Source organism: Octopus bimaculoides, chromosome 5 (genome assembly GCF_046866305.1).
Source record: "Octopus bimaculoides isolate indiv1 chromosome 5, ASM4686630v1, whole genome shotgun sequence".
Lineage (NCBI taxonomy): Eukaryota > Metazoa > Mollusca > Cephalopoda > Octopoda > Octopodidae > Octopus > Octopus bimaculoides.
This window is the reverse complement of record NC_142932.1, coordinates 114,333,050-114,349,868: the sequence shown is the minus strand read 5'-3', so window position 1 is coordinate 114,349,868 and position 16,819 is coordinate 114,333,050. Positions and strand designations below refer to the sequence as shown.

The 16,819-nt window shown below is 37.7% G+C and overlaps 2 protein-coding genes across 5 annotated transcripts in view; one reads left to right on the top strand and one right to left on the bottom strand.

Annotated features, from left to right (window-relative positions):
- Window positions 1–5,005, bottom strand: part of LOC106869679 (N(4)-(Beta-N-acetylglucosaminyl)-L-asparaginase) — a 16,889-nt gene extending 11,884 nt beyond the window's left edge. Inside the window, exon 1 of the mRNA XM_014915506.3 lies at window positions 4,849–5,005. Coding sequence (XP_014770992.1) covers window positions 4,849–4,960 — 112 coding nt within the window. The 5' untranslated portion in view covers window positions 4,961–5,005. The remainder of the gene's footprint in view (window positions 1–4,848) is intronic.
- LOC106869678 (molecular chaperone MKKS) lies at window positions 4,417–16,819 on the top strand. 4 transcript variants are annotated; one of them, XM_089352999.1, is made up of 7 exons: window positions 4,417–4,565; window positions 7,297–7,506; window positions 9,287–9,466; window positions 11,015–12,021; window positions 13,545–13,723; window positions 15,179–15,289; window positions 15,938–16,819. In XM_089352999.1, exons 4-7 carry the CDS (start codon window positions 11,031–11,033, stop codon window positions 16,406–16,408), a joined length of 1,752 nt encoding a protein of 583 aa, XP_089209125.1. In that variant the 5' UTR covers window positions 4,417–4,565; window positions 7,297–7,506; window positions 9,287–9,466; window positions 11,015–11,030; the 3' UTR covers window positions 16,409–16,819. The 4 variants fall into 4 exon arrangements, with proteins under 4 accessions (XP_089209125.1, XP_014770988.1, XP_014770989.1 ...); XM_014915502.3 differs by lacking the exon at window positions 4,417–4,565 and adding an exon at window positions 5,011–5,048; XM_014915503.3 differs by lacking the exon at window positions 4,417–4,565 and adding an exon at window positions 5,011–5,082.

The following is a 16,819-nucleotide window of genomic DNA, read 5'->3' as shown; positions in this document are numbered from 1 at the left end:
CTCCTCAAACTTGTCACCGTCCGAGGAGGAGCTTGTCAAAAGTCTGAAGAGGATAGATGAAGTGATGGAGGTGAAGAACTTTGCAGAGGCGGTAAAAGATAAAAGTGAGGGCGTGTTTCTGGAGGAGTTGAATAGATTCAAAGGAATCCTTAAAAAGGAGGGGAGCGACGTAAAGATATCTCCTCCCAGTGAGACAACGGATAAAGTTAAAAGAACCACACTGTACAGAACTTACAGTTTGAAGTTACTACGAATACAGGTTGCAATCAAATCACAGGTTGAAAGGGCATTGAGGCCAATATGGAAAGAGGTAAATTACTTTACCTGAGGAGGGAAATATGCAACAGTGGAGGTGCAGTTTGCGTCGGAGACTTTGGCCAAGTAGCATGCCGTGACTCCCCTCAAAACGTTCGAGGTGGTCCTACCCATCTACCTGGGAAGGCGTGCTTTTAGGGTAAGGGTAGAAGAGACCCCTCCTGAGGTGGATGTTGCCTGGCTGGTAGCCGCCATCCTATTGGGAATGGCGGATATGATTGTGAACATCCAGGCCAAAAGAATGCCACCAAGGAATTGGCAAGAGCAGGGCCTGGAAATGATAATCCAGGCCACCCCAGAAGATTTGGAGAGGATGGTGAAAACCATCACAGTCAGAGAGGATGTAAAACTGTTATGGTGGAGGGCATGACGTCACGATACTTCAAATGTGGCCAAAACGGTCACACAAAAGCAGAATGTTCTCCACCTGCCGCAAAGAAATCAACGAAAGAAGCCGCACCTCGACCTCTTGCGACGTCGTGTGTGAGCGTAAAGGAGCTAGAGAAGGTGGGAGAGAACCAGGAGGCTGAAGAGAAAGAAGGGTGGAATACATCATCGAAAAAAGGGAAAAGAGGGAAGAAAAGAAACCAAGGCGAAAATGTGAACTCATACGCTACTCCCAGCCATCTTCCAACCTGTCCCACGCCGTCCCGTCTTACCCCTGTAGTCACCAACCCTCACCCAGCCCCTCCTGACACAGACACAATGACAAACACACAGGAGCCCGAAATTCCTCCATCCCCACCCCCAAAAGAGAGAAAAAATGTATGCTATTTTGTATAGCAATAGAATAAGAGGGAAAATCAACTCTCAAGTGTTTCAAATAAGGGCTGGCCCGAGCACGTCGAATGCGCAATAGTAAGCAACGAAGAGAGGATTACACTAAAAAAACAATATTCGGGGTGGAGATCGTGGACTTAGAAAAAGAGATAGACTTAAGTAAGCTATCACCAAAGATGGCCTTTCATCACCTTGAACTCAATAGCTATTTGTAACGAATTAATGTTGTAAAAAAAGTGTGTCAAAAGAGTTAAACGAGGCCACTCGGATGTGAGGTCGAGTGGTCTTCATTCCATTTTTTTTATCATTCATATCCATCTTTTCCACTCGTTTTTTCTTTTTTCCCCCACTTATATGTTTGTCTGTCTTTGTATCGTCCCTCTTTGTAGGCCCATGTGGGCATTAAAGAACAATCTTTTGCCTCAGGCCAGAGACCATATGCAATTACCGTCGTTCTAATGACGTTTGCCTGGAAGTCTTCTAGACTACCGTCGTTCTAATGACGCTTGCCTAGCAGATTTCAGACCACTATCATTTTCACGACGTAGATTCAACAGCTATCATTATATCCTGCGTTATCATGGCGATTTGTTCAGCAGCTAATTCTATCACCACAGGCTATTCGACATTGGCTTGTCATGTTACCAATTTTGTTGACACCTGCTATGAACTTGTAACAGTAAGTCTAAGCTATGAACTGAATATGTTTCCCGTTTAAACCCCACACACGGTACGCACACACGTTTCTGATACCCTTTCAATTTTGTCTCATGACTAGCTAGCGTTTACTTGTTATTCAAAAAGGATCCATACGTTAATATTTGATTTCTTACATTGTATGAAAAGCTGTTTGTATCATCTATCCCAAATAAATTCTATTTAATATTGAATGGAGTCTAATCTTCCTTTTATGACAGAATACTATTATACAACTTAAATTTAGTGGAATGCTAGATGGCCATCCCTACACTACTGAGTTTGGTGTAATGTCATGGTAGTACCCCGCTAAAGCACTATATTGTGGTGCATGTGTATAAGTGGGTGTAGACATGCAGGTTTGTGTATGAACGTTGAGGGAAAAAAAAAATTCTGTTTTGTTTTACAAACAAAATACTGTGCAGTGCATAATTAGGTCAGCCTGCGAAGTAAGAAAGAAGATGCAGACATTCAAAAAGAAAACATGTAGCGAGAAAAAAAACAACAAAACAATGTAGTTGAAAGAATTGTACATGTGTGCAAAAATGTGCAATGCCAGTGGCCAAAGAGGAAAAAAAAGTATACAATTAGACTTTCAAAAACAAATGAAGGTGTGCAGTGCTAACAAAAGAGAACGAAATAAGCAAGCATTTGAAATACAAAAATATGTGTATGCGCACAAAGTCTAAGTACAGCAGGACTGGTTTGAAAAATCTGTGACTGTGGAGAACGTTGCATGTACGGGCTTTTCATTTTGGCAGTTTTTGGTCGGATGGCTGCAGAAATGTTACGTTTATTGATCGGAGATGTTTTCTTTGTGGATCTGTGCAACATAGTGGAGTGCATTCTCTGGCAGGTTGAAAGTGCATGGCGGGTTCTTTTCCTTTTTGCTGTGTGACAGTCGAATGGAAACTGTGTGTAGTGAAAGTTGTTATTCTTGTCTTTAATGTGATGCTCATGATGTGAAGGCTGTAATTCTTGAGCTCGGGTTTCCAGAATGTAGCGACGAAAGGGAAAATTTAACAGTAGAACAAAAAATTGTTTTTATCTTCCAAATGCAATGAAGTTGGTGAAGTAGAAGCAAATGTGTATTAGAACGTCGGGAAGCATATTAGGCAACGGCTGTTGGAGCGAAGGCTGTAGATCTTTAAGCTCGGGGTCACCACTTGTAGTGGGCGTTTGGTGAAGGCCGCATTTGTTTTCACGGAATCGTGCGATGCAGCGAACTGATGTGCGATGTGACGGATATAGAACATGTAGAATCACATCGGGGTCACCAATTATAGCGGCTGAAGTGAGATGCCTTGTCATATCACATCAATATGATGTGGCTTAGTGCTTCTCAAGCTATCTGATATGGCGTACCGGCAGTTTTTTTTCCAATGTACCAGAGACAGGTAATATTTCTTAGCAATATTAATTTATACCGGAAACAATATATATCTACTACATATGTGGAAAATCGGTGTGTATTTGTTTGTGGCGTTGTTAGCTAACTCCTACATTGTTTTATTGATTTTGATGAAACTTGACACGTGAGTAGAACTCATGTCTGGAAACCTCGTGACATACTTAGATTGTTGAAAAAAATCGATAACACGGCCCCAGGAAGGGACCTTTATATCTACCTCATATAACTAATTTTTTAAATACCCAAGGGAAATAACGCATAGCACCTGCACAATATTTTAAAACACAGATCCACGAAGAAAACAGATTTTGGCACAAGGCCAGAAATTTTGGGGGAGGGAAAGTCGATTACGTCGACTCAACGCACAACTAGTACATATTTTATTGTTCCCTGCAAGGATGAAAGCAAAGTCGATCTCGGTGGAATTTGAATCGTCTGCTAGTTGGAGTTCAGCATACATTCATGCATGTGCATACAAAATGGACAAGTTAATCAGCTTTGGGAAGATTGGTGTCGGGTAAGTGTGGAATGGGGATGTTAAAAATTTGAAACTGCGAAAAAGTTCTTTCAGAATCGCAATCTCTGTATTTTAAAAAGTGTAATTTGCTCTAAAAAAAAAAAAGAGAGAAGAAAAAAATGGTAAAAGTTTTAAAACCCTGGAGCAGCAGGTGGGCAAATCTTTTGGGAATTAGAAAGCAGCAATATTTCGGTATTAGTATATGACGTAAGTCATGAATGAATGTGTGTGTGAGTGTATTTGTTATTGACTGTTCAGCTCTGTCAAGCAGATGAAACAAAATGTCACACACTCACTCATGACGCCATAGATTTTTACTGAAAGATTGTCTGGAAAGCTTTTTGTTGTAGAATCATAATCTCTGATATTGAAAACGAGGGGATCCGGAGTAATTTGTGAGAGAAGAATTAAAAAGTATATAAAAAGAAGATGAATCAGGAGTGGGGCGACTCTATGATATTTCTGCGTGCGTCTATCCATCTATTACACCCATGGACGTTTCTCGTGAGCGAATATGACTGAGTAGCATGCTTTCGCTAATTGTTTTAGTGAGCCTATATAATCACGAGCAGATATTGACAGCATCTCGACCCTCCCATCTTTTGATCCAAAGGAACGAGAAGGATGAGACAACCGGAAAGAGACAGGGTGCAGGGTCGCACCAGTTGTCGTCTGGTCTGACACTCATTTTCAGTTGAGAGGACTGGGGCAATGTGAAAAAAGGCGTCTCGATGAAAGACACAATGCACCGCCTGGTCCAAGCAGCGCTGGATTAATCATTAAGCAAAATAAGCAGAAAAGTGCTTAGGGTATCACGGGAAATGGGGGGCGGACACCACAGAAACGGTAAATGGTTTACAGCATAAAAGATGTCATTTTAAACTTGCAAAAATAATATTCGAAATGGTTTATATGATCAGAAATATAATTTCGAAGTATTCATGGATTTAGGATGTATTCTGTTGGAATTGTAGTTTATCTTTTCTTTGTTTTCTTGCTATTCTTTCCATGCACACACAGTTTATGTATGGCAATAAAAATATTAATTTAGCACATAAACGATGGTTATTTAAGTTATTACATACTTTTACATTGCAATAAGAAGAGTAAAAGTATTTATAAAAGTTACCTTTCGCATTTGGTGTAATAAAAGGCCATGTATTTATGACTATAGGTAAATTTGAACTCGCAGATCTAGCGACGAAAATTAGAAGGAATAATAAACACACCCTCTGTGACATGATTCAAGAAGAAATGAAATTTAAGTATAGGCTTAGAGTTATCTCCCCTTAGACAGAAGGTCAGCCATGTAGCGAGCTTCTAGGAAGGGTAATTCGAAACCACTTATTTCAACTTTAAACTCGTAATTCATTTTGTTCCATTGTTTATTCAGTGTTATTTTAATATGTAATTGATTTGTTTTGTAAATGGGTTTCTTGTCTTCTCCAGAAACTCTTAGTTGTTGTTGAAACAATACTCTAAAGATATTGAAAAACATATTTTTCACTCAAAATGCTTTGAGCGAATAGAGTAAGTTTGTTCGATCATGTAATGCCGTTGCTACAGTAAGAGACTTGAAAGCGAAACATAATTGATTTGATGGATTTATGAGGTTAAAATACATGAAGTGTGGAAGCAAATAGAACGTTTTCAATTAGCAAACTCATGAAACTTCAACTGGTAAATATATATATATATATATATATATATATATAATATACTGTGGTAACCTTCATATATTGACCGCAACATTTGTGAATAGCGAGTAGGTTTCGGTAATTATTTACAGTGACGGCTTTTGATTGAAATTAAAACACTGTATAAAATATGTGTGTTTATATAAAGTGTGTAAATTGTGTGAAACTCGATGTACTTTGAGTCGATAGCGCTGAGCGTTTATGTCTTATGTAATACAATTTAAATGGTTGTAAATTTATTTATTATATATGCATTACATTGAATTTCAAATTTGTTTAGTAGGGAATATATATGATTCCATACTGAATTTTAAGTTTAGTATGGTATTTTATTACGTGCATACGTTTGTTTATTCCTCATTATGACGAATGTGCGGAATCTGAAATCCGAATTAAGGCTTCCTAGCAAAGGTACTTCCCATCTTTGTTCTTGTCACGATGCTCGAATATAAAATTGTCAACCGGCGCTGTATTTCCCATTATTAGTTACGCGCTAAGCTTCCTACTTTTGTACAGGAGGGAGCCTCAATGACATATAGTTTATTTATCATCATCATCGTTTTTATATCCTTCTTTTCTCTGCTTGCATGTTTTGGGTGAATCTTGAAGAACATCGTTCTTTTTGCCACATGGACTGGACACATTTTATCGCAGCTCTGACACTAGAGAGATTGTCTGGGATATGAGACATTTTGGCGTTGCTTATTCGACGCTGACTTATTTGAAACCAAACGTTTTAATATTTCTCACGTTTTAATGGTTCTGTCTCTTTCCTCTTCTCTCTGTTTATGTGTGTGAGGGTATTTCTCGATGTGTAAGAGGAGAAGGAAATTGTTTATGTTGATTGTGTTCGTTTAATAAATTGTAATGTCTCTCACCCTCACTCTATCTATATGTGTTTATTTCTGTTCGTGCAAACATGTGTGTATTCGTGGATTTACTTCCAACACCAGTGCTGTCACCAAAACAGGCTGAATATCCAGTCAGCCATACCAAATTGTCAGCATCATTCCATAGATGTAGATTTCCCTCTACCCTTTTTGGGGAATTCTATATTTTATCTGGAGTTAGTGCCTTCATAGGTGAGATTTTTTTTGTGATACTACGTGTAGAGTCCCTACATCCATCAGTCTTCATCATCATTTAATGTCCATCTTCCATGCATGCATGGGTAGGACAGTTGACAGGAGCTGGTGAGGTTGAAAAACTACCCTAGGCTACTGTGTCTGTTTTGGCAGGGTTTTTACGGCTGGATGCCCTTCCTAACACCTCCCACTCGGCAAAGTGGACTCAGTGCTCTTTATGTGGCACTAGCATAGGTGAGATTAGTTTTGGCATGATTTTAACAGCTGGAGACCCTTCCAAATGCCAACCACTTTACAGTGTGGACTGGATGCTTTTTACATGGCACCAGCACTGGCAGGGTCACTAAGTAACTCACAAGAATGGAATTATGAGAGGAGCAGGGGTATTTGAAGAGAGGGACTTTTGTCAGAGAATGAAAGGTTAGAGTGTGATAAAAAGGCAGAAACAGAAACAAGTGTCTTGCTATAATGGAGGGGACATTGGAAGACGTGATCCGATATCAAATGATGAAAGGTAATGTGTATCATATGTGATGTATGGATGCTGAGGAAATATGATATGTGTATCATATATGATACATAGTAAAGGCAGAGGGTTAAGAAGGACATCAAATGTATTACTCTCACCAATCCTAGAAGACTAAGAAATCCTTGGTGACAAGCCTCTTCCTCCAGACATAGATAATATAAATCCTCTAAATACATTGATGGAAAATTAAGATTAAAGGTTAGAAAGAGCATTGCTAGTTGATAATTGTTTAATAAAATAATTTAGAAAGTTTTCTTTCTTTTCAGCTAACAATGTTGAAGCAATTGAAAGCCTTTGCCAAGAATTACACAGTGCTGCTTGTTATGATCCCTTCAGTAGTTGCCTTACATGTTGGTTGGTATTATATGCAATTCAATCCTGATTTAGTTGAGCCTGAAAAACAAGAGATTCGGATTTTGGGGAAAATATTTAAGAAAACCCCAAAAGAATAAATTAGAAACTCCAAATTACTCAAAGTAAGTTAATGTTTTTAATAAATATTGGAAAAAAGAAAAACCCATTCCTTAAAATTTTTTTTTGTTTATTTTGTTTTCTGGCTGATATCAAGTGAGGGCTAAATTATTATACTAGGTGTAACTCTTGTAAGCAAAGGCACGTGGCCTAGTGGTTAGGGTGCTGTACTCATGATTATGAGATTTTGGTTTCAATTTCTGGACTGGGTGGTGTGGTGTGTGGTGTTCTTGAGTAAGACACATTATTTTATATAGCTCTGCAGTCACTTCAACATCTGATGTTTGGCACACTGTGCCAGGCAATCTTGATTTGATGGAACGACTGAGCTAATATGCAACATGAACATTGAAGCACTACAAGCAAATCATCTCTGTGATGGTTGTTCAGCAAGCTGTTGCGGAACCCTCATCTATCTTTTATGACTGGATAATCCACAAACTATTGTAATCAAACTAACATCATTTTAAGGGTATTTTAAGGATTTATAAATTATTTCTACTATTTCAACTTTACTACTTTCTAACCACAAAATAATTAATCGGTCACTTTGGAACAGCAATGAAATGAGCCATTCTAGTAATGTCTTACATTAAAGTCTTAGCTGTTAATTTGTAATTTTATTCATGGAATTATTTCTCAGTGTAAACATTGAAGTAAGGTAGGATGCCTCGCTACACTGGACATTAGTGGAACAGCCTAAGCTGCTTGTAGATTTCCTCAGACACCCATTTTAGAAAGTGTTGATCATATTTCCTTATACTACAAGCATCCTGTGCCATACTTTATGACATATTTGACATTGCAGTTATAGACCCCAATATTGCCCCTAAAACTGTATTGCCTAAATTTCAAGATCAACTGATATGAATTCATAGCGAACTTTGGCAAGCTTGGCATGGACGTCTGTTTCCACCCCATTGACGTAGTTGATAAGGATTCCTAGGTATCGAAGGTTCTCCATATCATCTTGTGCAGTCATGGACAAACTGCAGGCCATGGATCTTTCAATAAAAAAAAATTACCTCGAATTTTATAGTAGTCTCCCCTGATGATAAATCCTGTCTCATGTAGCCCGCTTGTTGCAAAAGGTTGCCCATGACTGGTCTAGTGGGCTATTTATGTGCATGATTGGTGTTTTTGATGAAGAACCTGTTTGCTTTACATACTTGTTCAGCTTACGAATTCTCTTAAGTCAATGATTTCTTTTTGAAGAGAGGGTTGCCAAATCAGGAAGAGAATGGGAAAGAATATACAGAAGTGGCTGTGTGGTAAGTAGCTTGCTTACGAACCACATGGTTCCGGGTTCATTCCCACTGCGTGGCATCTTGGGCAAGTGTCTTCTACTATAGCCTCGGGCCAACCAAAGCCTTGTGAGTGGATTTGGTAGACGGAAACTGAAAGAAGCCCACCGTATATATGTATATATATATATATATATATATGTGTGTGTGTATGTTTTTGTCCCCCAACATCGCTTGATAACCGATGCTGGTGTGTTTACGTCCCTGTAACTTAGTGGTTCGGCAAAGCAGACCGATAGAATAAGTACTAGGCTTCCAAAGAATAAGTCCTGGGGTCGATTTTCTCGACTAATGGCAGTGCTCCAGCATGGCCGTAGTCAAATGACTGAAACAAGTAAAAGAGTAAAAAGAGTAAAAGAGTATCTCACACTGGATTTCACTGAAAACTATTCAGAGAGTTTCTTCTCATTGATCAAATTGTATTAAGAAATCTTAAACACCACTGATATTAAATTTCTATTTTTTTTAAATACAATTCTAGGATTTGCCAAACATGTCTCTAAGAACAATTTTCCAATCAGCTGCTAATTGGGCCCATAGCAACAAGTTTGTTTCCTTGATAGTCATCACATCTGCTGTGTACTTAGCAACATATCCACTGAAAACACCAACAGTCGCTACTTCTGAAGAGAGAATTGCTAAATCATCCCCAAAATAACAGGTTAGTTACAAATTTCAAAAATATTTTAATTGCTTTAATCTTGTATTCAGGGACTGATCTTCAAAAACTATTCTTTATAGATTAGCAAAAGAAAATTGTTTATTTTATTTTTTGTTCCTCTTGGCTTTTAAAATATGTATGTGGAAATGAACATGTAATTCTCCTTTGTAGTATGAAATATGGATTCAGAGAATTGTGTGGCTATCATAGAAAGCTCTTCTAACAAACTCGGCTAACAGATCACATAGTAATGCAGAATAAATATCCATGTAGCTGGATGCCCTCCTCAATGCCAACCACTTTACAGAGAGTACTGAGTGCTTTTATGTGGCACTGGCACTAAGTATGATTACTAAGTACCTTGCAAGACATGACCCCTCGACTGAGAGGGGACTAGTTTTGAGGATGTAATTTTATTCCAGAGGATGCGAGGTTGAAGTATGATGGAGGAGGTAGGTGTGTGTCAGGGAGGTAATAAGTGGCAGCAGAGACAACTCCTAATATACAAATTAGGAGAAGCCAACATAGGAACCTTTATGCAGTCACTCAGACTAGAAAACAACAGGGAATCTCCTTCAAATCACAATCTACTGTATTAAATAAAACATTTTAGGTAATGTAGTGATCACATCCATGAATATCTCTACTCATGGCTCTACTCAATCAGGATTGACCGGTAGCAATACAAGAACAGTAGCAGATATAGCTAAAATTATTGCAAAGTATATTTTGCTCGTGAGATTGTCTGTCTCACAATATTTATAGAGAGATTTTCTTAAATTAAAATTATCAATTATATGAAGAAAAAATCTGTTCTTTAAAGATTTTTCTATATAGTTAATCATTTTTAATTGAAGAAAATATATATAATATATGTGTGTATATATTTTGTGTGTTTATATGTATATATATATATATATGTGTGTGTGTGTGTGTGTGTATGTGTATATATATATATATATATATATATATATGTATATATGTATATATATGTGAAGGCGCATGGCTCAGTGGTTAGAGTGTTGAGCTTACGATTGTGAGGTTGTGAGTTCGAATCCCGGACCGGGCTGCGTGTTGTGTTCTTGAGCAAGACACTTTATTTCACGTTGCTCCAGTTCACTCAGCTGTAGAAATGAGTTGCGATGTCACTGGTGCCAAGCTGTATCGGCCCCTTTGCCTTTCCCTTGGATAACGCTGGTGGCGTGGAGAGGGGAGGCTGGTATGCATGGGCGACTGTTGGTCTGCCATAAAAAACCTTGCCCGGACTTGTGCTTGGGATGGTAACTTTCTAGGTGCAATCCCATGGTCAGTTATGACCGTATGGTGTCTCAGCATATATATGTACATACACACACACATACACATACATACATACATACTTACCCCTCTGTCTCTATGTATATATCTGTTTGTGTGTGTGTGTGTATATACATACAAGCACGCATGTGTATATATACGCAAGCATGTGTATATATACACAAGCACACATATTTACCTGTCTGTCTGTCTGTCTATATATATATATATATATATCTGTATATATTTCAGAGTTTATAATTGAATAATGCAGGAAGTTACTGAAACTAAAATCCTACGTGGCAAACTCACAGACAAGGAGACAGTGCACCAACTCAATTCCCTTAGGCATTTATTTTCCACCACAGTTGGCCCTTATGGAGGTATTAAGCTACTGCGTAATAACTGCGGTGGTCATATCACACTGACAAGTTCATCATCCAGGCTGCTGGCTGCTCTGCGACCTACAAATCCTTTAGCTCGACTCATAATTGAAGCCTGTTCAAAGCATTCACATACCTATGGAGATGGAGCTCTCTTTATGGCTCACTTTATCCTAATTCTGATAGACAAAGCTTTGAAACTTGATTTAGATCATAGGTTGATTACCAAAGTAAATTCATTTCTTCTTGAATTATTTCTTAGTTATTTAAAATCAGATGATTTCTCCTGTAAAATGGCTGTAGAAATATCTGATGTTAATTCTTTGTGTCAGGTGGCCAGTACGATGTTGTCATCGAAACCATTGTACCAGCTAGACGAACAGCTACTGAAGTTGATGAGTTCTGTACTCTTAGAGACTTTCATTAGAAGCCTTCCTTCTGAAAGACTGGACAGTTCCTTAAGACCCGTCTTAGACAATATACACATCATTGGTATTCCTGGTGAAGAAACACATAATTCTTTCTGTTGTGAAGGATTATTGCTTGAGGCTACAAACATCAAAGAAGTGCTGTCATGGCAAACACAGAGAGAATCTCTGGAGAATATTTGTACAGTTGTAATAAATGTATCTATGGCAGGAGATTCTATTGAGCTACCTCAGTTGACTTATGCCCGTACCAGTCTTAAAGAACTTGAGCAAAGTTTTCTTACTCATATGGAGTCATTCTGTTCTGAACTCATACCAAAAGGCATTAGAATTTTATTCTGCCAGAAAGTGGTTCACCCTTGTCTAAAAGACCAACTGAGAAGAAACGGTGTATTGGTTCTTGATCGTCTTGGTGCTTTGCTGTGCTCCAAAGTTATCAATTTAACAGGTAATTAGTTAATTATTTTAAACTGACATTATGTTGTATTAAATTATCTGTTTAACCCTTTAGTGTTTAAACCAGCCACATCTGGCCCAAATATTCTACATGTTTTATATTTGAACTAGCCATATCTAATCTCTCACACCTAACCTACATTGACATTCTAAAAATAAATATTCACATCATTGAGTTTTCAAAGCTATGAGATAATGTATGATTAATTCAAAACAATTTGAGTGAAAAGGCATTACATTTAACAGAGTAATTTGAACATTAAAGGGTTAATATGTCCTTATAGAAAATGAACAAGTGCCAATGTTAGCTTTGGCCAAGTTTCTACAGTTGGATGCCCTTTCTGATGCCAATCACTAGATGCTTTTTTCATGTCACCATCCCTAGTGAGGTCTCTAAAAGAACAGGAAAATAATAAAAACTCCTTTGATTATGTGTGTGTGTGTGTGTGTTTGGCAGGGAGTATTTGAGAGAGTGGGGAGGTGGTTTTATGCTGGATGTTGAGAGGTTGAAGTGTGATAGTCTTGCTATAGAAGAGATAAATGGCTATGCCACATATAATGGTGGATGGGAGTAACTGGAAAGAAGGTAGAGATGCTGGTGACTAGATACCAGATCATCTCAAAATACAAGGTGAGTGTAAGAGAGGATAGAGGCAGTGAATTGGGGTGGGAAGGTAATAGTTAGAAATAGGGGTAGAAATGAATGTAATGAATGAATGAGAATGGATATGCAATTGATGGGAGATAGCAGGATAGAGAGAGCATAGGGTTAGAGAGATAGAAGTGGTTCAAGAAGGAGAATGTATCAGAAAGTAGGGTGGTAGGGATGTGATGTGCATGAGGTTGTAGCGGTGGGGAGGGAGATGGTAGAAATAAATAAGAGGGATGGGCAATGATAGGTGATGCATGATGGGCGATATGGTAATGTGTTGAGAATGATAGTAGATATGAGAGATGTTAAGACAGAGTATGGCAGAGAGAGTGCAATGACTGAAGGTACAGAAAATTGAGCAGTGAAAATAGTGTGGGGAAAGGATGATAATGTGAATGAGAGATGGAAGGGGTTCCAAGAGGGAAGGGAGGTAATTGGAAGTACAAAGAAAAAGTTAGATGTAAAATGTGTTGGTTTTGCTCTCAAGTGATTGCTGCAGCAGAGTAGTGCCATAGACAGAGGAGTGATGTTTGCTAGAGAATGAAATGTGGGGAATGCTTGACAGAGTGGAAAGGGTGGAAAGGCAGCGCTCTAATCAAGTTTGACCTGGGGCTAAACATCTACAGCTGGATGCCCTTGCTGATGCCAATCACTAGATGCTTTTTTTCATGTCACCATCCCTAGTGAGATCTCTAAGTAACTTGAAAGATAAGAAAAGAACAAAAAAATAATAAAAACTCCCTAGATTATGCATGTGTGTGCGGGTGAGTATTTGTGAGAGTGGGGAGGTGGGGGGCTAAACAACAACACTGCTAGTAGTGATTTAATCTTGATAGTCTCTACTGTTTAAAATATATTTTCAGGTTCCGTTCCAATTAGTTCATTTTCATCAGCTTGCTCTCCAGATCAGTTAGGGAGAATCAGTAAATTCTCTGTCATGGATGTTTTCGGAAAGCAGTGGCTTCATCTGAATCAGATTTCCAGCAGTTTAGTTACCCTTGTAGTTTGTAGTCAAATGGAAGAACAGCTTGAAGAATTAAAGGTTGGTTTGTCTCCTTTCTACAAGTGTTAGAATTGCAAGGAATTCTTTCCTTTATTTATTTATATTTTAATTTCATCATTCGCTTGAATATATAGTGTTTGCGAGTGGAGAAAGCTTTCATCAACAGCTAGTTATTGTCTCATACTGAGGATGGGTAACCATTTCAGAAACCATGATCTGTGAGTATTATGTAAGGTTGGAGATGGGAGCGATGACCTCCCTTGCAAACACTATACGGACACAGACTGTGTGTTCATAACCAGCAGGAAAAGATGTTTTCCTGGGGGCTTAAACAGCAGTAATATCATCCTTTATAGGACTGCCACATTCTGTTGGTGAATAAACTTTACTATATATATGTATATATATATATAGTTGGTATTATGCAAAAATATCGTAAGAATGTTGCTTTTTCAGAAAACGAAAACATAGTCTCACCATTCCATAGCAAAACCATTGTACTACACTTTGACAATTTTTGATATCTTGGCATCTGAAGTAGCTGGAGATGTGATAGTTCGACCCAAAGAACCAGCTATTCCAAGTAAAAATAAATATTGATAAAAATGCATTTGGCCAAATTTTGACATATGACAAATTCTCTCCTATTCATTCTGCCATGTAGCAACATTAAATGATGATGGTATAAAGCTTTTAGAATGCCAAATGTAAAAAGAATGGTAGTAGAATGTGAATATTTGGGTAAAAAAAAAATATTTAGAGAAGTGTTGTTTATAATTCATTAATTTTTTAAAATAAAATTTATTAGAATTCTATTTTCTTTTATGAAATATTATTAAAAAAAAAAGATTAGAAGGAAAAATAGTGCATGGTAGCAAAATACTTCAGTTTTTATAGAGCCACATCTTTAAGATACAAGTATATTTATGAGATCAAAATATTTTATAGGTGTGGGTCTAGCTGTGTGGTTAAGAAAGGTGTTTCCCAATCATATGGTTGGGTTCAGTCCCACTGCATGGCATCTTGGGCATGTCTTCTTATACAGCCCTGGGCTGACCAAAACCTCATCTGTCAATTTGGTAGATGGAAACTGAAAGAAGCCCATTGTACATGTGTTGTGTGTGTGTGTTTACCCATGTCATGACATGTCATGATTGTAAATCAACCTTCTAAGAAACACATGTCAGGTCTTGGGGAAACAGGTGAAGGTTGGCTGTAGGAAACCTGCCTCAACAAATTCTCTCCTATTCATTCTGCCATGTAAAAGTAGACATTAAAACAATGAGGATGAATGTATTCATTTCTCTAAATTCCATCAGTTATGCAACAGAAGTGACACTCAGTGATAATCCTTCTAAAGTAGTAGGATAAGTTGGTATTTGTAAGCCTGTGGAATGTCTTTGAGTGGATTTTAAGTTGAGAGAGGGATTTATGTAGTTCATGTTTAATTCCAGTGTTTTTTTTTTTTTATATATATTTTGTTCAATTTTACAGGTGAATTGCAACAATGTGATGTTAGCATTCCAGCACCTTCTCAGGACACCGGCTGTACTGTATGGTGGAGGCTGCTGGCAGTTCACTTTGGCTAACGAGCTTAGAGTTGAGGTAAGACTATTTTTTCTTTATTGGTTACTTGGAATATTTTCTTATTTGTTCTATCCTTTACTCATCTCTTCAGTATTTAGTCTTTCTCCTTGCTTCTCCAACTCATCTTCTCTTGAAATATTTATTATACGTTTCCTTGCTTCCCAACTACATGGATTCAGGGTCAGCCCCACTGCATGGCATGTTGGGCAAATGTCTCCTGTTATAGCATCTAGCTGACCAAAAGCTTTATGAGTGAATGGATTTGGTTGGTGGAAATTGAAAGAAGCCTATTTTGTGTGTGTGTGTGTGTGTGTGTGTGTGTGTGTGTGTGTGATCATGATCACCATCATTTAACATCTGTTGTCCATGCTGGTATGGCTTGGACTGTTTTACCAGTCATTCTTCTTCAGATTCTGAGTTCAAATTCTGCCAAGGTCAACTTTGCCTTTCATCCTTTCAGGGTTGATAAAATAAGTACCAGTGGAAAGCTGATATAATTGACTTTCCCTCCCCTAAAATTAATGGACTTGTGCCTAAATTTGAAACCATTATTATTATTATTAACCCATGCTAGCATGGAAAGCGGACGTTAAACGACGATGATTATTATAATTATTATTATTATTATTATTATTATTATTTATTTTTTTTTTTTGTCTATTTCAGGTTTCTGAAAATTTAGAAAGCTTCTCCAGTAAACTGGATTGTTCCGAATCCCAGTTATTGCAGCTGTGTGATCATCTATGCACAAGTTTGGAACAAGCTGTTTCCCCATCTTCTCAGCAGAGTAAAAAATGTTTCACCCATCCTTCAGCTGGTCATCTTTGGATACAGGACGACCATGAAGTTAATGTAGAAAAAACTTGTTCATGTGGTTTGCTTTGTTGTAGTTTGTCAGATTTGAAACTTCAACCTTTAGAACATTCTCCTTCATTTGACAGATTTTCTAAGAAAGAGCTTCATGGCTCTTACAACCCTCTTGATACAATATCCAGTTCTGAACCTCCAAAGAAACCTCTTCTAATGGACTGCTTTATTCCATGGAAAACAGCTGTAGAAATATCAGTACTTCTAGCCAATATGGCTCTTAGTACCAATCAGTTTATCTTTGACACCAACTGTAAACCATCAACATAATATCTCATTTCAGTGGTGTACTTGCCAGGCAGGTGATTTAATCTGAAGCCATGTGTCGAAACTAAAACAATTACAGCATGGAAGGCACATATTTAGCTATCCAAAACCATACAAAAACTGTTAGTGTCATTTAAACATTCATCATTTAAGGTCAAAATTTTCATCACATCAGTTGTGATGAAGTCACTGCTACAGTTTCATTGCATCTCTGTGCAGTGGAACAGTATCAATGACCAGGTTACAGTTGTTGCAACAAAAATTTTGGCACCAAATGGTAAATGTTTAAGTGAAGTTAAGTCTTTGTGCGTTTTTAAATGGCTAATAATATTTTATGATTATTTTTAATAATGTATTCTAGTTTGGGAGTGACAAGTGTCGTTGGTAAAATGGAATTAAAAGATATTCTTAATA